The following is a 26,587-nucleotide window of genomic DNA, read 5'->3' as shown; positions in this document are numbered from 1 at the left end:
CTTGGCAGTGAAAGCATGGAGTCCTAATCATTGGACCGCCAGGGAATTCCCTTTGACTACTTTAAATACCTCACATAAGTGGAAGTTCTTTATTCTTTTAAGTTGTCTTAAGTAGTGGTAGCTGTGAGAAAGCATTTCTTAAGTGGTACATGAAAACAAATTTGATAAAATTTAAGATATTTATATTAAGGCTATGTATACAGTGAATTCTTTCTGTTCTTGTGGGAGAATATCACTGTTTAAATGAAAGGAGGGCTATGTCTTAGGGCTAAAAAAGTTAAATTTCATGTTAACTCTGAAAATAACTTTTTCTCATCATAACCTCAACTTTTAACTCTGTCAGTCTTTAAAATTACAGATTTCATAGAAACTCTTTGTAAATATGGGCAAGAGATCATTGATACTTTATTTTTCCACTAAGAATTTTTATAGAGGAGTATGAAATGCAGTTGGACTACATGACAACGTGAGATCCTAGTGCTGTGCATTAACCTAGAGATTGCCCAGAAGTTCAGACTCTGTGTAGCATATAAGCCCACCAGAGAATGTTAAAAACATTATTTTCTGTCATTCTGATTAATTTTAGTTATGTGAGGGGTGTGCATGTGTGTGTGTGTGTGTGTGTATGTGCATAGTTGTTACATCCATGAATCTGTTTTGTAGAAGACTTACAGATTTCAAAAACATTAATCATTCTTGTGAATTATTCCTTTTATCATTTTGCCAAGATAAAGTCTTATAGCTACTTGACCTAGTTTGCTTTACCTTATTAATATCTATTTATCCTCAAAATGATTATATATTAGATTGTTTGTGTGAAAAGTTAAGTAAAATTCATACTTCACATCTTCTCTTGTTCTATAAGTAATACTAGAAACATTAGCATTTTATAGAATCATATATGTTAGTGTTTCTAAGTTATAATATCTAGTCCAGTTCCCACATTATTATAAGATGAGGTCACTGGTGCCCGTGGAGGTGAAATGACTTGTATAAGGTCACATATTTAGAGAAACAGCTGAGACCAGAATTTGAGTTTCCTGTTTAGAAATCAGCATTGGATGTAATGATTAGGAAGTAACATTAGATTAGTGTCCTTTCTGTGCCATAGTGGTGATAAGTACATCGTAGTCTTCAGCTAGTTAGTAAGGGAGAACAAAAAAGAAATCATGGAGAAACTTAGAGAAAATGCTGTGAGTTTAAAAGTTAGTTAGGGTGGTCAGGTGCTATCAAAGGTCCTATTAATTGTTTCTCTTTTGGAGAACAAATCGAGGGTAAATGGCTCAACTGTGGCAAGAGAGATTTTTAATAACCAAAAGGATTATTCAGGACAACCGAAGATTGCTGGACTTGATTGTACACTGGTCAGAAGGGAGATCTCTGAGAAGCTTTTAGCTATCAGAAAGATTGACATCTAATTAGCGTTGTTTAGGGATTATTGCATAGGGCAAAGGACAAGATAACCTAGGCCTTCATTTATAAAATTAAGTGGAAGATTTTGAATGCAAGGGCAATTACTCTGCCAAATGGTATTATAAGTTAGTGTCTACTTTAAACCCAGCAGTATGCTAGAAGGTAAGATATGATTTTCAGTGAGTTTACAGTCCTGTTGATAAATTTTAAGACTCATGGTTTTGAGTTAATATAGATAATTGGGGCCATAAAAGTACAGGTTCTGTTCAGATTTTCATCAGACACAGACATTCATTTGTAGAGAGAATTTAATGATAAAGCAGCCATATCATTTGGTTATTCAAGCAGAATTAAATTTTCACAGACTAACACTATACCATCTTTATGGTTTGGGGCATACTTCTCTTAGCTTGATAACAATTTCTTATTCTGCCAGTGTTGATTTTATTCTAAAAATTTTAAACTAAGACCACAGATGAAAGCTTCAGAGAGATTTCAGAATGAAAATTTGCTTATCAATAGGACCATCTCAGTATAAAACAAAGTAATGAGGTCCTTATCACTGGGTGGCTACTTATCAGGTATTTTATAATGATTAAAGGCCCCTTCTTCTGAGACTGATTCTAAAGATTTGAGGATTTGGTATTTTCCCTTTCTCATTAACAAATCTATTTCTTTGACCTGACTTGTTAGACTATATTTCATGCTATACTTTTAAGACTGCTGCCATGAGATATCTGCTAGGAATTGAAATGTAATCCTGTTGTTTTATCCTAAGTGTCACCAAGGAAGCCTTAAACAGTGGAAATCCTCAACTCCATAAACAAGATGAACCAGCTTCGAAACCTGTGAAGTTAACTGGGCCGGGCCAAAGAGAGGTAACTATTGACTTTTGTTTTATTTATCTTCTATGCAAAATAGGTGCACGCTGTTTTGGAAATTATTATTCTTGTAGGTAGAGCACCTCATCTACTCATTTACTCCCAAGTGTTTATAGAGAAAGAAGCCATGAGTTAAGTCTGTTATACTTAGAGAGGAGTACTTCAGGCAGGGAAGGGTGCCTAAAAATCCAGATTATATTTACAAAAGAGAAGTTGCTGAGGAAAAGAAGGCAATTTATGCAGGTGACTTTGGTGACTCATTATGGCAGTGAAAGATGACTTCCTTGGCTATGGAGAAGAACAGTATAGATTTAGCTTCCATTCTTATTCTTTGTCCAGAGTAATGAATATGGATTGCTTTTGGTTATCGCTGTCACTTCTAGTGGAAAGGGCACAGGGGTGGAGGGGATGTTTCAAGAAATTCATGAGCTCTCTGATGTCTTTCATTGGCATCGTCTCCCAAAAACCAAAACAAAACATTGTTGTGTTATTTGTTTTATCATTTGGTCAAGCAGGTTGCCAGACCGGCCCATAAAAAGAAAGCTCGAATGGCGCGGACGCGCTCCGATTTCTTGACTAGAGGTACTTTTGCCGATGGGGAGGGGGATACAGAGGAAGATGATTACGATGACATTATTGAGCCCCTTCTCTCCCTTGACCAAGCTTCTCACTCTGAGCTAGGGCCTGCACCCGGCCTGGGTCAGGCCTCTCACAGTGACTCCGAAATGGTAATTTTACAGCAATATAAGAAAAATAGGCAACAAGCAAATCTGATGGGAATAGTCTTTGCTAATCTAAAGCTAACCTTCACAGCTTCTTCTCCGTATAACGGTTTGTACATGGGAAACCTCAGTGAACAAAGCAACTAAAGCTAAACCTTAATTTAATAGGACTTGGATAAAGGGCACTTTAACAGTATATGTCAAATCATAAATTAGGCAAAAAATATTAAAGTTATTTAACTTAGCACTAATGTAGGAGTTTTCTGTGTTATATCTTAAAAGGTCTAGAGCAGGGAGCCTCAAAATTTTTTTTTGTAAAGGGCCAGATAGTAAATGTTTTAGACTTTGTGGGTTATACAGTCTCTGTTGGAACTGCTTAACTCTGTTACTGTAGAGTGGAAACAGCCATAGGCAATAAGTAAACAAAGGCACTTGGCTGTGTTCCAATAACACTATTTACAAAAACAGGCAATGGGCTGTATTTGACCTGCTGGTCATAGTTTCTTGATCCCTCTGTGGTCTAGTGAATAGGGTATATAAAAAATAATCCAGTAGCTTTTAACTGAAATGGTATTCTCTTTTCTTTTCTTTTCTTTTTGGCTTTAAACTTGCTTCCCCTCTGCATTTTTTAGTAATAGAAAATAAACATGAATTTTTAAAAATTTAATAAGCAATGCCAAAAATGTCTCCCTGGCCTGGGCCAACCCAGCCAACTAAAAGGCTATAGATAATGTGAATTTGTCTTAATCACAAATTACAACATTGGAGTTATGTTTTAATAAAGCTGCATTAAGAAAATAACTATTATCATATCTCAACCCAAATTAGGCATATGTAGTTTGATAAGTACAAATGTATTTATGGGTATAAAGTGTTTGATTTTGGAATTGTCCTGGAAAATACAATATGAGTACCCTGTATGTCTATTATGTACTAAAACATTATCACTGAGGAGGTGGAATGATATGCATTTTATTTCCGTGCATATCCTTAATTAAGTTGGATCTCTAATGTTTTTCTTTAGTATCTGTTCATTATGGGAGAAACATTTTAGGATGGTCTTCTTTTGACTCATTAAATATTTTATCTTTGAACTGTTTTAAAAGCTGTTTGATTGTTCCAAAGACCTAGTTAATTAAAATTTTTGCTAAGTTCCATAATATTCTCATTGTCTTTATCTTTTATTGGAGATGGACCCAGTTTTTAAATGGTAATCCTGATATTCTAAGAAAGAAAAAATAAAAACAACAACAAAAACAGAAAAATGCATGACCAGTTCTCTAATTAGACAAATGAGTCATTACCCTGAGCCAAACTCTAGGACTGTAAAAGTTGCAGCCTGTATATCCATTGATATATATAATTAGAACCAAAGCGTTCTCTTCAGTGTAGGATAAAATAACTCCACTTTGGAGGTGCCCTATTTTTGAGTTATAATGAAATATACTCTATCATATGCTTAGTTGTTAAAGATGAAATTATGTAATGGAGCAAACTAATTTTAATGAAAAGCACTGCTGTATATTTTTAGTGTAAATAGGGAACATGCTTAAATTATTCTCCAGAGTGTACACAGATTTTTCATTTGTTGAAGAATTTAGCACTTATAATTGCTGTTTTGTTCCTGAGAGTTTCCTTTGTTACAAACCTTAGTCCTTTTGGTGGTAGAATTCTTTCTGAGAATTACTGAGATGAACCAGGAAGTTGGGCTTTCTGCTCGGAGCATTCAGCCCCTTTAAGGGTTCTAGCTGGTAGTCTCTGCCTGTGATTCTGTTCACCTGCTTGACAGTCACTGCATGCCAGTAGTTGTAGAGCACCCTCCTGCACAGTGTGTTAGTCACCTCTCCAGCTTTCTCACTGTCCTTCTGTTTCATCACTAGCTATTTTAGGAATAGGTGGTGGTGGTTGTTTCTGGTGAACACTTGCATGAAGAAGCTTTGCTTTTTAGAATATGCTGATAGATACTTACTGGGGTTGGGGGTGGGAAGGGTAGGGACAGTTTTAAAGTGTGTTTCTGTTTGTTTATCTTGAAAATATGCCATGTTCTAATGTTATCTGATATTGTGAAAAATGAAGTCTAATTGTTTCTAAATGGAAGCTACTGAATTCTCAAAATCCACATATCTTCAGGATTTTAAATGGGCTTGATTTTCTGGGCACATGATTTTTTAAAAAACTGGATAGTTTTTGTTTTTTCTCTGGACAAAGTGATTTAATAACTGACATTTGCTAAGAAGTGTGTCAGTCTTTGAGGAAGCCATCCACTGACCTTTCCAGTTGTGAAATAACTGATCTAATGAGATAAAGACAGTTAGAAATGAATTACCTGAAGGGGATTTGATAAGCATTACCTCCTGAGCTGGTGAATTTTTAATTAGTTGTTACCTGCTGTGGAGGAGTTGAGGTGAGAGTAGTAGTTTCCCTCCGTATGACTTTAGTGTTTTTTTTAAACTTCCTACTTTTAACTCTGCCACTTGAATAACTGTTTAGTCTCTGTATGCTGCTTTCACTTAGTTTTTATACCTACCATGTTTTATTTTATTTTTTTAACATCTTTATTGAAGTATAATTGCTTTACAATGGTGTGTTAGTTTCTGCTGTATAACAAAGTGAATCAGCTATACATATACATATATCCCCATATCTCCTCCCTCTTGTGTCTCCCTCCCACCCTCCCTATCCCACCCCTCTAGGTGGACACAAAGCACCGAGCTGATCTCCCTGTGCCATGTGGCTGCTTCCCACTAGCTATCTGTTTTACATTTGGTAGTGTCTGTATGTCCATGCCACTCTCTCACTTTGTCCCAGCTTACCCTTCCCTCTCCCCATGTCCTCAAGTCCATTCTCTACATCTGCGTCTTTATTCCTGTCCTGCCCCTAGGTTCTTCAGAACCATTTTTTTTTTCTTTTTAGATTCCATATATATGTGTTAGCATACGATATTTGTTTCTCTGACTTCACTCTGTATGACAGACTCTAGGTCCATCCACCTCACTACAAATAACTCAATTTCATTTCTTTTTATGGCTGAGTAATATTCCATTGTATATATGTGCCACATTTTCTTTATCCATTCATCTGTTGGTGGACATTTAGGTTGCTTCCATGTCCTGGCTATTGTAAATAGTGCTGCAATGAACATTGTGGTACATGTATCTCCAGAATATACAAGCAGCTCATGCAGCTCAATATCACAAAAACAAACAACCCAATCCAAAAATGGGCAGAAGACCTAAATAGACATTTCTTCAAAGAAGACATACAGATGACCAACAAATACATGAAAAGAATGTCAACATCACTAATTAGAGAAATGCAAATCAAAACCACAATGAGGTATCACCTCACACTGTTTAGAATGGCCATCATCAAAAAAATCTACAAACAATAAATGCTGGAGAGGGTGTGGAGAAAAGGGAACCCTCTTGCACTATTGGTAGGAATGTAAATTGATACAGCCACTATGGAGAACAGTATGGAGGTTCCCTAAAAAACTAAAAATAGAACTACCATATGACCCAGATATTGCATTACTGGGCATATACCCTGAGAAAACCATAATTCAAAAAGAGACATGTACCACAATGTTCATTGCAGCTCTATTTACAATAGCCAGGACATGGAGGCAACCTAAATGTCCATCGAGAGATGAATGGATAAAGAAGATGTGGCACATATATACAATGGAATATTACTGCTAAGCAGTATTTTTAAGGTGGCTTTCATATCGTTTTTTAGTCTCTGAATCATCTGGATGGTGAATGAGTTAATAAAATCATTTCTATCCCTTATTTGTAGGATTGGTATAGGTAACAGTTTTCTCTGTATAGTTTCTTCTACTGTTCGCTAGACTTAAAGCAATCATCTCCATGGGTATGACTCCCAAATAGCTCTCCAGAATTTGTTGACTTTATCTCCAGTATGCTAAAACTAAGTTTTTCATTTCCCCCCAAAACTCCTATACTTCTTATATTCCTAATTCTGTTTGTTTTTCTCTGAGATACTCTTCAATCCTTATCCGTGTTGAATTTTCTTCTCTTTACTGTCCACTCCACAAAAAACTGCCAGAAAAAACCCATTTATCAAGGCTAAATTTATTAGCTTATTTTACAGTAAGGGAAAAATCCACCTTGACTAGGCCTTAGTAATTTCTCAGAAAGGGGAAGTCAGGAAAGGATATTTATAGGATTTTAGGGCCTAGGCTGGTGAGTTTGAGGGTCTTACAAGTTGGAAAACCAGCTGAATTGAACAAAGTTTATGACATAAAAAGTTTAGATTGGTGGCCCCAGGACAGCAGCCACACTATTGAATACACTTGGTGTTTACTTATTTTTTAATACACTGTTTTCTATTTGATTTTGTTTAATTTCTTCAAGCCTGTTAGGTCTTTCTGGTTTTCAGTTTTGTTCTCGGTTTTTTATTGATTTTTTTTTTTTTTGGCTGCACCGCGTGGCTTGCAGGATCTCAGTTCCCTGAATAGGGATTGAACCCCCCGGCCACAGCAGTGAAAGCCCAGAATCCTAACCACTAGGTCACCAGGAAACTCCATACACTTAGTATTAATATGTGTGTTTTATTCCCCCCAAAAGTCAGGGACAGTTCATAGCATTGCCACTCTCCACTGTTTGATTTGGTAGAATTTCCCTATGAAACCATCTGGGGTTGATACTTTCTTGTGACATAATTCTTTTATTATAAGTTCCTCTATTTCTTCTAGGAAAATTAGTCTTTAAAGCTTTCTGTCTAATGGGGGCAATTTTGGCAACTGGTTTTTTCCATTTCAGCTAACTTTCATATTTATTTGCCTAGAGGTCTGGAAGGTAGTCTCGTGATTTTAAAAACTTCTCTGTTTCAATGGTTATTTCCCTTTTGTCATTTCTTATTTTGTAGATTTTTTCCCCTTACCTAGTCGTTTGTCTATTTTGTTAATTTTTTCCAAAGTAACAGGATTTGGTTTATTTATCATACCTACTTTTTTTTTTTTCATTCTCCACTGACTTCTGCTTTTACCTTTATTATTTTATTATGCTTTTTTTGGTTTACTTTCTTATTTTTCTAGCTTTTGAGTGGTTAATTTAATTCATTTATTTATTTTTATCGATACAGGTTTGTAAGGCTATGGTTTTTCCTCTGATCACACTTCAGATGTATCTTGTTTATTCTAATATGTAAAGGATTTATTATTTTTTAAGAAAATCTGTAATTTTAGTTTCTTTTTTTTACCCAAAACTTGTTTAATAAAAATTTTTGAGTTTTCAGATGAAGAGCCTTTTTTGTTTTATAATTTTTGTTAGTTTCTAGTTTTATTGTATTCTGATGAAAGACTTTATGATGCTTCTATTTGATCAAATTTACTGGTATTTTCTTCGTTACTTAGTATATGATCAGTTTTTGTGAATGTACCATGTGCATTTTTTAAATTGAAATATAGTTGACGTACAATATTATGTTACTTTTGGATATACTATATAATGACTTGACATTTGCATACATTATGAAATGATCACCATGATAAGTCTCGTAACCATCTGTCCCCCATACAAAGTTATTATAATATTACTGACCATATTCCTTACGCTGTATATACATCCCCATGACTTGTTTACTATTAAACTGGAGGTTTGTACCTCTTAATCCCCTACACGTATTTCACCCACCTCTCCTACCCCCGTCCCTTCTGACAACCACCCATTTGTTCTCTGTGTCTATGAGTCTGTTTTCATTTTGTTCAGTTTGTTTGTTTTGTTTTTTCAATTCCGCATATGAGTGAGATCATGCAGTTTTTGTCTTTGACTTATTTCAGTTAGCGTAATACCCTCTAGATCCGTACATGTTGTCTCAAATGACAAGAATTAATTTTTTTAATGGCTTAGTAATATTCCACTGTTTATATGTACCACATCTTTTTTATCCAGTCATCTATTGATGGGCACTTAGGTTGCTTCTATAGCTTGCCTATTGTAAATAATACTTCAGTGGACACTGGAGTGCATATATCTTATATTAGTGGGGTTTTTTTCCTTTGGATAAATACCCAGAAGTGGAATTGCTGGATCATATCATAGTTCTATTTTTAATTTTTTGAGGAACCTCCATATTGTTTTCCATAGTGGCCATGCCAATTTACATTTCCACCAACAGTGAACGAGGGTTCCCTTTTATCCACATCCTTGCCAACACTTGTTATTTGTTGAATGTGTATTTGATAAGAAGGTATATTCTCTATTCAGAGTATAAAATTTCAATATATATCTGTAAGCTCTACCTTATTAATTATGTTGTTTGCCTTCTATATCCTTATTATTTTTGATCTGTCTTACACAGAATGTGTTAACGTCTCCTGTTATTCATTGTGAATTGTGGCTTTTAGTGTTAAGAAGTGTCCTTTGTCAGGTTCCATGTTTTTTGCTTGAATCCTACATAAATAATAATATCACAGCCTCTGTTTTCTTATTATTTCCACTTGCCTAGAATACTTTTGCTCACCCCTTTAGTTTTAGCTTTTCTGGATCCTTTTGTTTAGAGGTGTGTTTTTTTGTGCAGTGTAGTTGGTCCCTGCTTTGTGAGCCAAATTAAAAAATTTTTCCCTTAATAGGTGAGTTAAATCTATCCATATTTATTGATGTAACTGATAGATTAATTCTCCACTCTTTCTTACAATTTTGTTATTATTATGTTAAATTTGCTGTGTTTATGTTACTTTTCTTTGATCTTTTATTTTTTAAAATTTCTTTTGATGTTTAGGAGAGGTTGTGTTCTTGTTCTGTTGATTGTTTACCTTTATATATAACTTTTAAAAATGCCTTTAATATTTTTAAATTTAACCAATTATACTCTAATTAGTCATTTTAAAATAAATAATATTAATTCTCACCTATTGTGACACAACTGTTGATGAATTATTCTAGTCTCTGTTCCCTTCTACTCCTATTTTTTAGGCTTTTATTTCCACTTTGTCAGAACATGTAATTTTATATATGATTCTTTCACTGTAGTCCCTACCTTTGTTTTTGTCTTAGATCTATTATTAAATGTAGTAAATTATCACTTCAAATATTTTGCAGATGTTTCCCTGTTTATCTCTTGGTTGGATGAAGCTCTTCCCCTAGTAGATTACTTATGAAGGGCCATCAATATGGAATTCCCCAAGATCTTTCTATAGCCTTGATGTTTGAAGGGACATCTTGGCTACATATAAAGTCCTTGGTTCATATTTTCTTTCTCTGAGTTTTTTGAAAGTGCTATTTTATTGTTGTCTTACTTTATTTGTTACTGTTGGTAAGTCTATTACCAGTCTAAATCTCTTGCCCTTATAAGTTATTTGATGTTTTTACTTGCATGCCTTCAGAGTTTCTTCTTTATATTTAAAGTTTAAGATATGTCTTTAAGTCGATCATTACAGATTAATTATCCTGTATATCTGCAGGACTCTGTCAATGTGTAAATTCTGGTCTTGCCTTATTTTTGAAAAGTTTTCCTGGATGATAGTTTTAAATATTGTGTTCTGTTGTTCTGTTTTTCTTGTTTAGGGACTGCAATTACAAACAAGCTTTTTTCTTTTCCTATCGTCCATTTCAACTACCTTCTCTCTGACCCTTTTTGCTTGTTTCTTTATATCATTTTATATTTTTTTATTATCTTCCTGCTTTTGTCCCCTTTAAATTTTCCATTTGTGCTTTTTCTCCCTTAGGCGTCTCATAAGTTAATCTTCATTTCACTTTCTTATTGATTGATTGATTGATTGATTGCTGTGTCCTAGCTGCTGCGCGCTGGCCTTCTCCAGTCACAGCAAGTAGGGGCCTCTCACCACAGTGGCCTCTCCAGCCGCGGAGCACAGGCTCCAGCCGCATGGGCCTCAGCAGTTGTGGCACATGGGCTCGGCAGCTGTGGCTCACGGGCTTCAGAGCGCAGGCTCAACCATTGTGCTGCACGGGCGCAGCTGCTCTGCGGCACATGGGATCCTCCCGGACCAGGGACTGAACCCCCATCCCCTGCACTGGCAGGCGGACTCCCAACCACTGCGCCACCAAAGACCTTTACTGTGTTTTTATTTCTTTCATGAGTTCATTCAACTCTACTTTCATTTCTACCCAGTTTTTGCTCTCTCAGGGTTAACTGTTCATTATCTTGATAGCTGCTGTTTCTTTTTTTTAGGCTGCATTGGGTCTTCATTGCTGCACTTGGGCTTTCTATAGTTGTGGCGAGTGGGGGCTACTCCTCGTTGCAGTGTGTGGGCTTCTCATAATGGTGGCTTCTCTTGCTGCAGAGCACAGGCTCTAGGCACGTGGGCTTCCGTAGTTGCAGCACACGGGCTCAGTAGTTGTGGCTCACGGGCTCTAGAGCACAGGCTCGGTAGTTGTCGCTCACGAGCTTAGTTGCTCCGTGGCACATGGGATCTTCCTGGACCAGGGATAGAACCCATGTCACCTGCATTGGCAGGTGGATTCTTTTTTTTTTTTTTTTTAACATCTCTATTGCAGTATAATTGCTTTACAATGGTGTGTTAGTTTCTGCTTTATAACCAAGTGAATCAGCTATACATATACATATATCCACATATCTCCTCCCTCTTGCGTCTCCCACCACCCTACCTATCCCACCCCTCTAGGTGGTCACAAAGCACCGAGCTGATCTCCCTATGCTATGCGGCTGCTTCCCACTAGCTAGCTATTTTACATTTGATATTATATAAGTCCATGTCACTCTCTCACTTCGTCCCAGCTTACCCTTCCCCTCCCTGTGTCCTCAAGTCTATTCTCTACATCTGCGTCTTTATTCCTGTCCTGCCCCTAGGTTCTTCAGATCCATGTTTTTTTTTTAGATTCCATATATATCTGTTAGCATATGGTATTTCTTTTTCTCTTTCTGACTTACTTCACTCTGTATGACAGTCTGTAGGTCCATCCACCTCACTACAAATAACTGAATTTCGTTTCTTTTTATGCTGAGTAATATTCCATTGTATATATGTGCCACATCTTCTTTATCCATTCATCTGTCGATGGACACTTAGGTTGCTTCCATGTCCTGGCTATTGTAAATAGAGCTGCAGTGAACATTGTGGTACTTGACTCTTTTTGAATTCTGGTTTTCTCAGGGTATATGCCCAGTAGTAGGATTGCTGGGTCATATGGTAGTTCTATTTTTAGTTTTTTAAGGAACCTCTGTACAGTTCTCCATAGCGGCTGTATCAATTTACATTCCTACCAATAGTGCAAGAGGGTTCCCTTTTCTCCACACCCTCTCCAGCATTTATTGTTTGTAGATGTTTTGATGATGGCCATTCTGACTGGTGTGGGGTGATACCTCATTGTAGTTTTGATTTGCATTTCTCTAATGATTAGTGATGTTGAGCATCCTTTCATGTGTTTGTTGGCAAACTGTATGTCTTCTTTGGAGAAATGTCTGTTTAGGTCTTCTGCCCATTTTTGGATTGGGTTGTTTGTTTTCTTGATATTGAACTGCATGAGCTGCTTGTAAATTTTGGAGATTAATCCTTTGTCAATTGCTTCATTTGCAAATATTTTCTCCCATTCTGAGGGTTGTCTTTTCATCTTGTTTATGGTTTCCTTTGCTGTGCAAAAGCTTTTAAGTTCCATTGAGTCCCATTTGTTTATTTTTGTTTTTATTTCCATTACTCTAGGAGGTGGATCTAAAAAGATCTTGCTGTGATTTATGTCGTAGAGTGTTCTGCTTATGTTTTCCTCTAAGAGTTTGATAGTGTCTGGCCTTACATTTAGGTCTTTAATCCATTTTGAGTTTATTGTTGTGTATGGTGTTAGGAAGTGTTCTAATTTCATTCTTTTACATGTAGCTGCCCAGTTTTCCCAGCACCACTTATAGAAGATGCTGTCTTTCCTCCATTGTATACCCTTTCCTCCGTTAACCAAAAATAAAGTGACCACATGTGCGTGGGTTTACCTCTGGACTTTCTGTCCTGTTCCATTGATCTATATTTCTGTTTTTGTGCCAGTACCATACTGTCTTGATTACTGTAGCTTTGTAGTATAGTCTGAAGTCAGGGAGCCTGATTCCTCCAGCTCTGTTTTTCTTTCTCAAGATTGCGTTGGCTATTCAGGGTCTTTTGTGTTTCCCTACAAATTGTGAAATTTTTTGTTCTAGTTCTGTGAAAAACGCCAGTGGTAGTTTGATAGGGATTGCATTGAATCTGTAGATTGCTTTGGGTAGTATAGTCATTTTCACAGTGTTGATCCTTCCAATCCAAGAACATGGTATATCTCTCCATCTGTTTTTATCATCTTCAGTTTCTTTCATCAGTGTCTTATAGTTTTCTGCATACAGGTCTTGTGTCTCCTTAGGTAGGTTTATTCCTAGGTATTTTATTCTTTTTGTTGCAGTGGTAAATAGGAGTGTTTCCTTAATTTCTCTTTCAGAATTTTCATCATTAGTGTATAGGAGTGCAAGAGATTTCTGTGCATTAATTTTGTATCCCACTACTTTACCAAATTCATTGATTAGCTCTAGTAGTTTTCTGGTAGCATCTTTAGGATTATCTATGTATAGCATCCTGTCATCTGCAGACAGTGACAGTTTTACTTCTTCTTTTCTGATTTGGAGTCCTTTTATTTCTTTTTCTTCTCTGATTGCCATGGTTAAGACTTCCAAAACTATGTTGAATAATAGTGGTGAGAGTGGGCAACCTTGTCTTGTTCCTGATCTTAGTGGAAATGGTTTCAGTTTTTCACCATTGAGAACGATGTTGGCTCTGGGTTTGTCATATATGGCCTTTATTATGTTGAGGTAGCTTCCCTCTTTGCCTACTTTCTAGAGGGTTTTTATCATAAATGGGTGTTGAATTTTGTCAAAAGCTTTTTCTGCATCTGTTGAGATGATCATATGGTTTTTCTCCTTCAGTTTGTTAATATGGTTTATCACATTGATTTGCACATATTGAAGAATCCTTGCATTCCTGGGATAAACCCCACTGGATCATGGTGTATGATCCTTTTAATGTGCTGTTGGATTTTATTTGCTAGTATTTTGTTGAGGATTTTTGCATCCATGTTCATCAGTGATATTGGCCTGTAGTTTTCTTTCTTTGTGACATCTTTGTCTGGTTTTGGTATCAGGGTGATGGTGGCCTCCTAGAATGAGTTTGGGAGTGTTCGTCCCTCTGCTGTATTTCAGAAGAGTTTGAGAAGGATGGGTGTTAGCTCTTCTCTAAATGTTTGATAGAATTCTCCTGTGAAGCCATCTGGGTCTGGGCTTTGTTTGTTGGAAGATTTTTAATCACAGTCTCAATTTCAGTGCTTGTAATGGCTCTGTTTATATTTTCTGTTTCTTCCTGGTTCAGTCTCGGAAGGTTGTGCTTTTCTAAGAATTTGTCCATTTCTTCCAGGTTGTCCATTTTGTTGTCATAGAGTTGCTTGTAGTAATCTCTCATGATTCTTTGTATCTCTGCAGTGTTAGTTGTTACTTCTCCTTTTTCATTTCTAATTCTATTGATTTGAGTCTTCTCCCTTTTTATCTTGATTAGTCTGGCTAATGGTTTATCAATTTGTTTATCTTTTCTAAGAACCACCTTTTAGTTTTATTGATCTTTGCTATTGATTTCTTTGTTCCAATTTCATTTCTTTCTTTTTTTTTTAAACATATTTATTGGAGTGTAATTGCTTTACAATGGTGTGTTAGTTTCTGCTTTATAACAAAGTGAATCAGTTATACATATACATATGTTCCGATATCTCTTCCCTCTTGCATCTCCCTCCCTCCCACCCTCCCTATCCCACCCCTCTAGGTGGTCACAAAGCCCCGAGCTGATCTCCCTGTGCTATGCGGCTGCTTCCCACTATCTATCTATTTTACGTTTGGTAGTATATATATGTCCATGCCACTCTCTCACTTTGTCACAGCTTACCCTTCCCTCTCCCCCTCCCCATATCCTCAAGTCCATTCTCTAGTACGTTTGTGTCTTTATTCCCGTCTTGCCCCTAGGTTCTTCATGACCTTTTTTTTTTTATTCTTAGATATTCCATATATATGTGTTAGCTTATGGTATTTCTTTTTCTCTTTCTGACTTACTTCACTCTGTATGACAGACTCTAGGTCCGTCCACCTCACTACAAATAACTCAATTTCGTTTCTTTTTATGGCTGAGTAATATTCCATTGTATATATGTGCCACATCTTCTTTATCCAGTCATCAGTTGATGGACACTTAGGTTGCTTCCATGTCCTGGCTATTGTAAATAGAGCTGCAGTGAACATTGTGGTACATGACTCTTTTTGAATTCTGGTTTTCTCAGGGTATATCCCCAGTAATGGGATTGCTGGGTCGTATGGTAGTTCTATTTTAAGTTTTTTAAGGAACCTCCATACTGTTCTCCATAGTGGCTGTAACAATTTACATTCCCACCAACAGTGCAAGAGTGTTCCCTTTTCTCCACACCCTCTCCAGCACTTATTGTTTGTAGATTTTTTGATGATGCCCATTCTGACTGGTGTGAGATGATATCTCATTGTAGTTTTGATTTGCATTTCTCTAATGATTAGTGATGTTGAGCATTCTTTCATGTGTTTGTTGGCAATCTGTATATCATCTTTGGAGAAATGTCTATTTAGGTCTTCTGCCCATTTTTGGATTGGGTTGTTTGTTTTTTTGATATTGAGCTGCATGAGCTGCTTGTGAATCTTGGAGATGAATTCTTTGTCAGTTGCTTCATTTGCAAATATTTTCTCCCATTCTGAGGGTTGTCTTTTGGTCTTGTGTATGGTTTCCTTTGCTGTGCAAAAGCTTTTAAGTTTCATTAGGTCCCATTTGTTTATTTTTGTTTTTATTTCCATTTCTCTAGGAGGTGGGTCAAAAAGGATCTTGCTGTGATTTATGTCATAGAGTGTTCTGCCTGTGTTTTCCTCTAAGAGTTTGATAGTGTCTGGCCTTACATTTAGGTCTTTAATCCATTTTGAGTTTATTTTTGTGTATGGTGTTAGGGAGTGTTCTAATTTCATACTTTTACATGTAGCTGTCCAGTTTTCCCAACACCACTTATTGAAGAGGCTGTCTTTTCTCCACTGTATATTCTTGCCTCCTTTATCAAAAGATAAGGTGACCATATGTTAGTGGGTTTATCTCTGGGCTTTCCATCCTGTTCCATTGATCTATATTTCTGTTTTTGTACCAGTACCATACTGTCTTGATTACTGTAGCTTCGTAGTATAGTCTGAAGTCAGGGAGCCTGATTCCTCCAGCTCTGTTTTTCGTTCTCAAGATTGCTTTGGCTATTCGGGGTCTTTTGTGTTTCCATATAAATTGTGAAATTTTTTGTTCTAGTTCTGTGAAAAATGCCAGTGGTAGTTTGATAGGGATTGCATTAAATCTGTAGATTGCTTTGGGTAGTAGAGTCATTTTCACAATGTTGACTCTTCCAATCCAAGAACATGATAGATCTCTCCATCTATTTGTATCATCTTTAATTTCTTTCATCAGTGTCTTATAATTTTCTGCATACAGGTCTTTTGTCTCCTTAGGTAGGTTTATTCCTAGATATTTTATTCTTTTTGTTGCAGTAGTAAATGGGAGTGTTTTCTTAATTTCAGTTTCAGATTTTTCATCATTAGTGTATAGGAATGCCATAGATTTCTGTGCTTTAATTTTGTATCCTGCTACTTTACCAGATTCATTGATTCACTCTAGTAGTTTTCTGGTAGCATCTTTAGGCTTCTCTATGTATAGTGTCATGTCATCTGCAAACAGTGACAGCTTTACTTCTTTTCCAATTTGGATTCCTTTTATTTCTTTTTCTTCTCTGATTGCTGTGGCTAAAACTTTGAAAACTATGTTGAATAATAGTGGTGAGAGTGGGCAACCTTGTCTTCTTCCTGATCTTACTTGAAATGTTTTCAGTTTTTCACTATTGAGGACTATGTTGGCTGTGGGTTTGTCATATATGGCCTTTATTATGTTGAGGAAAGTTCCCTCTATGCCCACTTTCTGCAGGGTTTTTATCATAAATGGGTGTTGAATTTTGTCGAAAGCTTTCTCTGCATCTATTGAGATGATCATATATGGTTTTTCTCCTTCAATTTGTTAATATGGTGTATCACATTGATTGATTTGCGTATATTGAAGAATCCTTGCATTCCTGGAATAAACCCCACTTGATCATGGTGTATGATCCTTTTAATGTGCTGTTGGATTCTGTTTGCTAGTATTTTGTTGAGGATTTTTGCATCTATGTTTATCAGTGATATTGGCCTGTAGTTTTCTTTCTTTGTGACATCTTTGTCTGGTTTTGGTATTAGGGTGATGGTGGCCTCGTAGAATGAGTTTGGGAGTGGTCCTCCCTCTGCTATATTTTGGAAGAGTTGAGAAGGATAGGTGTTAGTTCTTCTCTAAATGTTTGATGGAATTCGCCTGTGAAGCCATCTGGTTCTGGGCTTTTGTCTGTTGGAAGATTTTTAATCACAGTTTCAATTTCAGTGCTTGTGATTGGTCTGTTCATATTTTCTATTTCTTCCTGGTTCAGTCTCAGCAGGTTGTGCATTTCTAAGGATTTGTCCATTTCTTCCAGGTTGTCCGTTTTATTGGCATAGAGTTGCTTGTAGTAGTCTCTCATGATCCTTTGAATTTCTGCAGTGTCAGTTGTTACTTCTCCTTTTTCATTTCTAATTTTATTGATTTCAGTCTTCTTGTTTTCTTGATAGTCTGGCTAATGGTTTATCAATTTTGTTTATCTTCTCAAAGAACCAGCTTTTAGTTTTATTGATCTTTGCTATCATTTCTTTTTCATTTATTTCTGCTCTGATCTTTATGATTTCTTTCCTTCTGCCAGCTTTGGGGTTTTTTTGTTCTTCTTTCTCTAATTGCTTTAGGTGAAAGGTTAGGTTGTTTACTTGAGATGTTTCCTGTTTCTTAAGGTAGGATTGTATTGCTATAAACTTCCCTCTTAGAACTGCTTTTGCTGCATCCCATAGGTTTTGGGTCGTCGTGTCTCCATTGTCAATTGTTTCTAGGTATTTTTTGATTTCCTCTTTGATTTCTTCAGTGATCACTTGGTTATTAAGTAGTGTATTGTTTAGCCTCCATGTGTTTGTAATTTTTACAGGTCTTTTCCTGTAATTGATATCTAGTCTCATAGCATTGTGATTAGAAAAGATACTTGATACGATTTCAATTTTCTTAAATTTACCAAGGCTTGACTTGTGACCCAAGATATGATCTATCCTGGAGAATGTTCCATGAGCACTTGAGAAGAATGTGTATTTTCTTGTTTTTGGATGGAATGTCCTATAAATGTCAATTAAGTCCATCTTGTTTAATGTATCATTTAAAGCTTGTGTTTCCTTATTTATTTTCATTTTGGATGACCTGTCCATTGGTGTAAGTGAGGTGTTAAAGTCTTCCACTATTATTGTGTTACTGTCGATTTCCTCTTTTATAGCTGTTAGCAGTTGCCTTATGTATTGAAGTGCTCCTATGTTGGGTGCATATATATTTATAATTGTTATATCTTCTTCTTGGATTGATCCCTTGATCATTATGTAGTGTCCTTCCTTGTCTCTTGTAACAATCTTTATTTTAATGTCTATTTAATCTGATATGAGTGTAGCTACTCCAGCTTTCTTTTGATTTCCATTTGCATGGAATATCTTTTTCCATCCCCTCACTTTCAGTCTGTATGTGTCCCTAGGTCTGAAAGGGGTCTCTTGTAGACAGCATATATATGGGTCTTGTTTTTGTATCCATTCAGCAAGCCTGTGTCTTTTGGTTGGAGCATTTAATCCATTCACGTTTAAGGTAATTATTGATATGTATGTTCCTATTACCATTTTCTTAATTGTTTTGGGTTTGTTTTTGTAGATCCTTTTTTTCTCTTGTGTTTCCCACTTAAAGAAGTTCCTTTAGCATTTGTTGTAGAGCTGGTTTGGTGGTGCTGAGTTCTCTTAGCTTTTGCTTGTCTGTAAAGCTTTTGATTTCTCCATCGAATCTCTATGAGATCCTTGCCGGGTAGAGTAATCTTGGTTGTAGGTTCTTCCCTTTCATCACTTTAAGTATATCATGCTACTCCCTTCTGGCTTGTAGAGTTTCTGCTGAGAACTCAGTTGTTAACCTTATGGGAGTTCCCTTGTATGTTATTTTTCGTTTTTCCCTTGCTGCTTTCAATAATTTTTCTGTCTTTAATTTTTGCCAATTTGATTACTATGTTTCTCGGCATGTTTCTCCTTGTGTTTATCCTGTATGGGACTCGTGCTTACCGGACTTGGGTGGCTATTTCCTTTCCCATGTTAGGGAAGTTTTCCACTATAATCTCTTCAAATATTTTCTCTGGTCCTTTCTCTCTCTCTTCTCCTTCTGGGACCCCTGTAATGCGAATGTTGTTGCGTTTAATGTTGTCCCAGAGGTCTCTTAGGCTGTCTTCATTTCTTTTCATTCTTTTTTCTTTATTCTGTTCCACAGCAGTGAATTCCACCATTGTCTTCCAGGTCACTTATCCGTCCTTCTGCCTCAGTTATTGTGCTATTGGTTCCTTCTAGTGTAGTTTTCATTTCAGTTATTGTTTGTTCATCTTTGTTTGTTCTTTAATTCTTCTAGGTCTTTGTTAAACATTTCTTGCATCTTCTCGATCTTTGCCTCCATTTTTTTTCCAAGGTCCTGGATCATCTTCACTATCATTATTCTGAATTCTTTTTCTGGAAGGTTGCCTATCTCCACTTCATTTAGTTGTTTTTCTGGGGTTTTATCTTGTTCCTTCCTCTGTTACATAGCCCTCTGCCTTTTCATCTTGTCTGTCTTTCTGTGAATGTGGTTTTTGTCCCACAGGCTGCAGGGTTTTAGTTCTTCTCGCTTCTGCTGTCTGCCCTCTGGTGGATGAGGCTATCTAAGAGGCTTGGTGGGAGGGACTGGTAGTGGGTAGAGCTCACTGTTGCTCTGGTGGGCAGAGCTCAGTAAAACTTTAATCCACTTGACTGTTGATGGGTGGGGCTGGGTTCCCTCCCTGTTGGTTGTTTGGCCTGAGGCAACCCAACATTGGAGCCTACCTGGGCTCTTTGGTGGGGCTAATGACAGACTCTGGGAGGGCTCACGTCCAGGAGTACTTCCCAGAACTTCTGCTGTCAGTGTCCTTGTCCCCTCAGTGAGCCACAGTCCCCACCCCCGCCTCTGCAGGAGACCCTCCAACACTAGCAGGTAGGTCTGGTTCAGTCTCCCCTGGGGTCACTGCTCCTTCCCCTGGGTCCCGATGCGCACACTACTTTGTGTGTGCCCTCCAAGAGTGGAGTCTCTGTGTCCCCCAGTCCTGTCAAAGTCCTGCAATCAATTCCCACTAGGCTTCAAAGCCTGATTCTCTAGGAATTCCTCCTCCCGTTGCCGGACCCCCAGGTAGGGAAGCCTGACGTGGGGTTCAGAACCTTCTCTCCAGTGGGTGGGCTTCTGTGGTATAAGTGTTTTCCAGTATGTGAGTCACCCACCCAGCAGTTATGGGATTTGATTTTACTGTGAATGCGCCCCTCCTGCCGTCTCATTGTGGCTTCTCTATTGTCTTTGGATGTGGGGTATCTTTTTTGGTGAGTTCCAGTGTCTTCCTGTCGATGATTGTCCAGCAGGTAGTTGTGATTCTGGTGTTCTCGCACGAGGGAGTGAGAGCACATCCTTCTACTCTGCCATCTTGGTTCCTTTCCTCATCCCATAGGTTATGGGTCATTGTGTTTTCATTGTCATCTGTTTCTAGGTATTTTTTGATTTCTTCTTTCATTTCTTCAGTGATCTCTTGGTTATTTAGTAGTGTATTGTTTAGCTTCCATGTGTTTGTATTTTTCACAGATTTTTTTCCTGTAATTGATATCTAGTCTCATAGCGTTGTGGTTGCAAAAGGTACTTGATATGATTTCAATTTTCTCAAATTTACCAAGGCTTGATTTATGACCCAAGATATGATCTATCCTGGAGAATGTTCCATCAGCACTTGAGAAGAACATGTATTCTGTTGGTTTTGAATGGAATGTCATATAAATATCAATTAAGTCCATCTTGTTTAATGTACCATTTAAAGCTTGTGTTTCCTTACTTATTTTCATTTTGGATGATCTGTCCTTTGGTGAAAATGGGGTGTTAAAGTCCCCTACTATGTTTGTGTTACTGTCGATTTCCCCTTTTATGGCTGTTAGCATTTGCCTTATGTATTGAGGTGCTCCTATGTTGGCTGCAAAAATATTTACAATTGTTATATCTTCTTCTTGGATTGATCTCTTGATCATTATGTAGTGTCCTTCTTTGTCTCTTGTAATAGTCTTTATTTTAAAGTCTATTTTGTCTGATATGAGTATTGCTACTCCAGCTTTCTTTTGATTTTCATTTGCATGGAATATCTTTTTCCATCCCCTCACTTTCAGTCTGTATGTGTCCCTAGGTCTGAAGTGGGTCTCTTGTAGACAGCATATATGTGGGTCTTGTTTTTGTATCCATTCAGCCAGTCTGTGTCTTTTGATGGGAGCATTTAATCCATTTACATTTAAGGTAATTATCGATATGTATGTTCCTATTACCATTTTCTTAATTGTTTTGGGTTTGTTATTGTAGGTCTTTTCCTTCTCTTGTGTTTCCTGCCTAGAAGTTCCTTTAGCATTTGTTGTAAAGCTGGTTTGGTAGTGCTGAATTCTCTTAACTTTTGCTTGTCTATAAAGGTTTTAATTTCTCCATCGAATCTGAATGAGATCCTTGCTGGGTAGAGTAATCTTGGTTGTAGGTTTTTCCCTTTCCTCACTTTAAATATGTCCTGTTGCTCCCTTCTGGCTTGCAGAGTTTCTGCTGAAAGATCAGCTGTTAACCTTACGGGGTTTTCTTGTATGTTATTTGTTGTTTTTCCCTTGCTGCTTTTAATAGTTTTTCTTTGTGTTTAATTTTTGATATTTTGATTAATATATGTCTTGGAGTGTTTCTCCTTTTATTTATCCTGTATGGGACTCTCTGTGCTTCCTGAACTTGATTGACTATTTCCTTCCCCATATTAGGGAAGTTTTCAACTATAATGTCTTCAAATATTTTCTCAGTCCCTTTTTCTCTTCTTCTTCTGGGACCCCTATAATTCAAATGTTGGTGCGTTTAATGTTGTCCCAGAGATCTCTAAGACTGTGCTCAATTCTTTTCATTCTTTTTTCTTTATTCTGCTCTGCAGTAGTTATTTCCATGGTTTTATCTTCCAGGTCACTTATCCGTTCTTCTGCCTCAGTTATTCTGCTATTGATTCCATCTCTAGAATTCTTAATTTCATTTATTGTGTTGTTCATCATTTTTTGTTTGCTCTTTAGTTCTTTTAGGTTCTTGTTAAATGTTTCTTGTATTTTCTCCATTCTATTTCCAAGATTTTGGATCATCTTTACTATTATTACTCTGAATTCTTTTTCAGGTAGACTGCCTATTTCCTGTTCATTTGTTTGGTCTCGTGGGTTTTTACCTTGTTCCTTCAGCTGCTGTGTGTTTCTCTATCTTTTCATTTTGCTTACTGTGTTTGGGGTCTCGTTTTCGCTGGCTGCAGGTTCGTAGTTCCTGTTGTTTTTGGTGTCTGCCCCCAGTGGCTAAGGTTGGTTCAGTGGGTTTTGTAGGCTTCCTGGTGGAGGGAACTGGTGCCTGTGTTCTTGTGGATGAGGCTGGATCTTGTCTTTCTGGTGGACAGGACCGTGTCCGGTGGTGTGTTCTGGGGTGTCTGCGACCTTATTATGATTTTAGGCAGCCTTTCTGCTAATGGGTGGAGTTGTGTTCCTGTCTTGCTCGTTGTTTGGCATAGGGTGTCCAGCACTGTAGCTTGCTGGTTGTTGAGTGGAGCTGGGTCTTAGCATTGTGATGGAGGTCTCTGGGAGAGCTTTTGCCATTTGATATTACGTGGAGCTGGGAGGTCTCTGGTCGATCAATGTCCTGAACTTGGCTTTCCCACCTCAGAGGCACAGGCCTGACACCCGGCCGGAGCAGGAAGACCCTGTCAGCCACACGGCTGGTCTCCACTTCTGCTGGTGCTGGGGTTCACACCTCTAGCCTTTTGTTGGAGTCACCCCACCGATGAAGACAGGACCCTCAGTAGCCGGTTGTCAGCAGGTGGATTCTTAACCACTGCGCCACCAGTGAAGTCCCTGTTTCATATTATTTTGTCAAAGTTTTTGTTTTATTTTGTTTTTGTTTTTGGTTGTTTCAGGCAAGAGGATAGAACAGGTTCTTGTTACTCCATCTTGGCCAGAAGCAGAAGTCTGTTCTTTAAATTTAACAGCTCAGGATATTTGCTATTTCTGTTGATAAGGCCATAGTCATGCAGACCAAAATGTTAAAGAAAAGATTATAAGTGTAGAAAAATGAAATATTAGAAAAATGACTTGAATAGGTAACAAGAAATTCTGCCTCCAAATGGTATTGTCTTTAAAGGGGCACATTGTAAACAAATGGAGCAAGAGTTATCAATTGAAATTCAGGTCCCAGTTTTATAGCTATGTAAGTTGTTCATAATTTAGACCATTAGTGAGTATAATGATATTTTATTCTTTGGTCTTTTGGTTTTTCTTATCTTCCTGTGTTCTAGCTCTTTTCAATCCTTAACTGGATATAAGAATCTATAATAGCAAGTTAGCCATAAAAATAATTGTCATCTTTTTAGGGACAAATATAAGAAGGTATGAAAAACTATGCTTAGTATTCTAGATTTATCAGGTCCTGGGTCTTTTGTCTCTATCTTTAGATGGTTTTGATTTTTTTCTTACTTTTCCACTTGATGTTCTTTTTTTTCTTTCACCCTACTTGATATTCTTTGTTAAATTGTTGGAAAACATGAGTTAGTAGTTCCTGTTTAGCATTTTCATTGACCCAAGTTCTCTTTACTTCAGATTACTGTATGAAGTTAATGGAGTTTTTAGTAGGTTTTTTTATTTTAATGCATCTCTGAGTAATATGAATGTATTTTTGAATGTTCTTAATAGGTGTAATTCTCAAATAATTCTATAACCTGAGTTTTAATTACAGTGCTATGATATAATTACTTGGTTTTAAGGTCTTTACATATGTAATTATTACAGACATCACAGCGTTTTTCCTCAGTTGATGAAGAAGCAAAGCTTCATAAGACCATGTCTCAAGGAGAGATTACGAAGTTGGCAGTGAGACAGAAGGCTTCAGATTCAGATATAAGGTATAAAGCATACACTGACTGTTAATAGGGGTAATATAATTTTATTTACTAATAGACCATAGTTAAATACTGAGCATCTTTTTAAAAGCATAATTGATAGAATAGCTATCAATTTTGAAAGTTTTGAAATTTATTTTTCAACAAATACTAAGTACCTACTGTGTGACAGTAGCATAAATAATTCAGATATATATATAATGAGCTTTGTCTTTTTATATGTTTAGCACTGTGATTTGGGCAAAGTCTTTACTTCATTATATGACTTAGGATTTTTGGTTGTAAAAGAAAAGAGATTAGACCAGATTAGATTGAAAATATTTTCCACTTTTGGACTTGGATTCTGTCCTGAGTTAAGTGTTTTACAAATGGAACTGGAAAAGACTTTCAGGAAATAACTCTGTTCTCTTTAGGAGAGTATATGAAGTTTTTATGTATCAAGAATATGTCTTTGTCCCTTACTGTGTTATATAAGGCAATTGGGCCCTCACTGAACACTTGAATATCTCATTGAAATCTATCTGGTTCATAACCCTATTAAAGATCACTTTCTCAATGACTGTAGAGGCATAATCCAAGGTAACCCAAATCTAGAGCAGATTATGCTGGAGATCAAATTTTGGGAAACAAAATGTAACATAGAAAAAACATACAGGTGGAGATAGCAGATTAACTATATACATTTAATTTCCACATCCTCCTAAAATAACAAAACCTATACAGGACAAAAACAACAGGAGACAGCAATAATAAAACAGGAGACAGCAATAATAAAAACGTGGAATCCAAAAAGTAGATAGACAAATTTTAAATGTCTTTGTAGATAGGAGAAAGTTGAATCCTAAACCAACTGGGTAAAACTGAGAAAGCAGCATCTGGCTGACTGGTCTTCCCCAATCCTAGCAGAAAACAGGAGATTTATTTTCTGGAAAGGATAAAACAGAAGATTTCTGCACTTGGAGGTAACCAGATACAGTTGAGGATTGGGGTACGTATTTGGAACAGGGGGATTTAATGAATGTTTACATACTGAATGTTAAGATCCCCCAGATTTTTTTCTGTATTCAGCTTCCACGTTTCACATACTGTCTAAGCAGATGATTCAAAGAGTCTTTGGGACTTCCATCCAACCCTCATGGAAAGACCTAAAGATATTGCTATCAGGGGCTCTCCCTACAAATTGGACCAGCCAGATAACCTTACAAGGACGACCACAGTTTGGAAGCCCCACCAATGCACACTAGACCTTCCGAGAAGCTTGTTTATACCCTACTTTGATCACCACACATTTGAGGAGACATCTGAAGTGAAAGAATCTAAAACTAATGGATAAAGTACAACTTGGAAGCAATAAACTATACAGGGGAAGGAAAACTTCAAGATAGACAAATACAACTATCAGTAGACCTTCTGCATAAATAAATATAACTACATTCATGAAACCAAACAGAATACTTTAAAGGGAAACATTCATAATAAAAAAGAGTATTTGAAAATTGAAACTGTGATAGCATAAAGAAGTCAGAAGAGTTAGAGAGAAAGTTGAGGACATCTGTCAGAAAGTTGAGCCAAAAGACAAAGGGATAGAAGAGACAAGAAAAGATAGGAAAATTAGAGGAGCAGTTCAGGACATCCAGTGACCCACTGATAGGAGCTCTGGAAAGATAGGACAAAGTAAAAATAAATTAATTCAAATAAATTTCATGGAACTGAAGGACTTGAGTTTCTATAGATTGAAAGGGCCCCCTGAGGGCCCAACATAATGAATGAAAATAGACCCATACCAAGAGACACGTCATCATAAAACAGTAGAGACAAAAAACATCTCCATTATGATGGTGAAAGTAGCTTTTCAAGTGATGGTTGTACAGCAATCACTGAGGGAACCATGCCAGATTAGAGCAGGTTAGATGGCTCTGGGAAAGATTTCTTCAAGAACATGGAACTGATGGTGTACCTACTATGTTTCAACATGTTGAGAGAGATGCAAATGGGGAGACACTTGGAGGTGAATTGGGTGTAGGAAAGTGTGCAAATGTAAAAACACTAACTCTAGAAAAATATTGGTTATGGAGGGTACTGTATGTCTCAGTTGTGAATATTATTTACAGAGTAAAAAAATTAGTGAATACTACTAAAAGAAAATACTGTGTATTGATCTAACTAAAATTATGATATTCTGTTGCGGGGATGTCTGTGTTCGTGGAGGGTATAGAACTGGAGTTGGAATATGCTTAATTATTATTTGTGGTCACAAATATGATAGCAATATAAGTACGGTAAATATTAAAAGAATCAGCTAAATAAATTCAAAAGGGTTGCTCTAGGGAGCAGAAAAGAAATGAGAATGGCCGGAGAATGCTATCATTTGTAATAAGTCTTGTAGAACAATTTCCATTTATACTATATGGATGTATAGGATTAGTAATAAGCTATTAGAAAAAGAAGGAAG

General features: G+C 36.9%; 1 protein-coding gene across 7 annotated transcripts in view; it reads left to right on the top strand.

Moving 5' to 3' along the window:
* Positions 1-26,587, top strand: part of MYO9A (myosin IXA) — a 286,549-nt gene that overhangs the window by 195,934 nt on the left and 64,028 nt on the right. For 5 of the 7 annotated variants that reach the window (XM_068554851.1, XM_068554866.1, XM_068554884.1 and 2 more), the window contains 3 exons: positions 2,192-2,291; positions 2,807-3,022; positions 24,026-24,138. In XM_068554851.1, coding sequence (XP_068410952.1) covers positions 2,192-2,291; positions 2,807-3,022; positions 24,026-24,138 — 429 coding nt within the window. The remainder of the gene's footprint in view (positions 1-2,191; positions 2,292-2,806; positions 3,023-24,025; positions 24,139-26,587) is intronic. The other 2 variants (XM_068554858.1, XM_068554874.1) reach the window with 2 other exon arrangements.

The sequence above is a fragment of the Eschrichtius robustus genome, chromosome 1, assembly GCF_028021215.1.
Source record: "Eschrichtius robustus isolate mEscRob2 chromosome 1, mEscRob2.pri, whole genome shotgun sequence".
In the NCBI taxonomy this organism is placed as follows: Eukaryota; Metazoa; Chordata; class Mammalia; order Artiodactyla; family Eschrichtiidae; genus Eschrichtius; species Eschrichtius robustus.
This window is presented reverse-complemented; position numbering and strand designations above follow the sequence as displayed.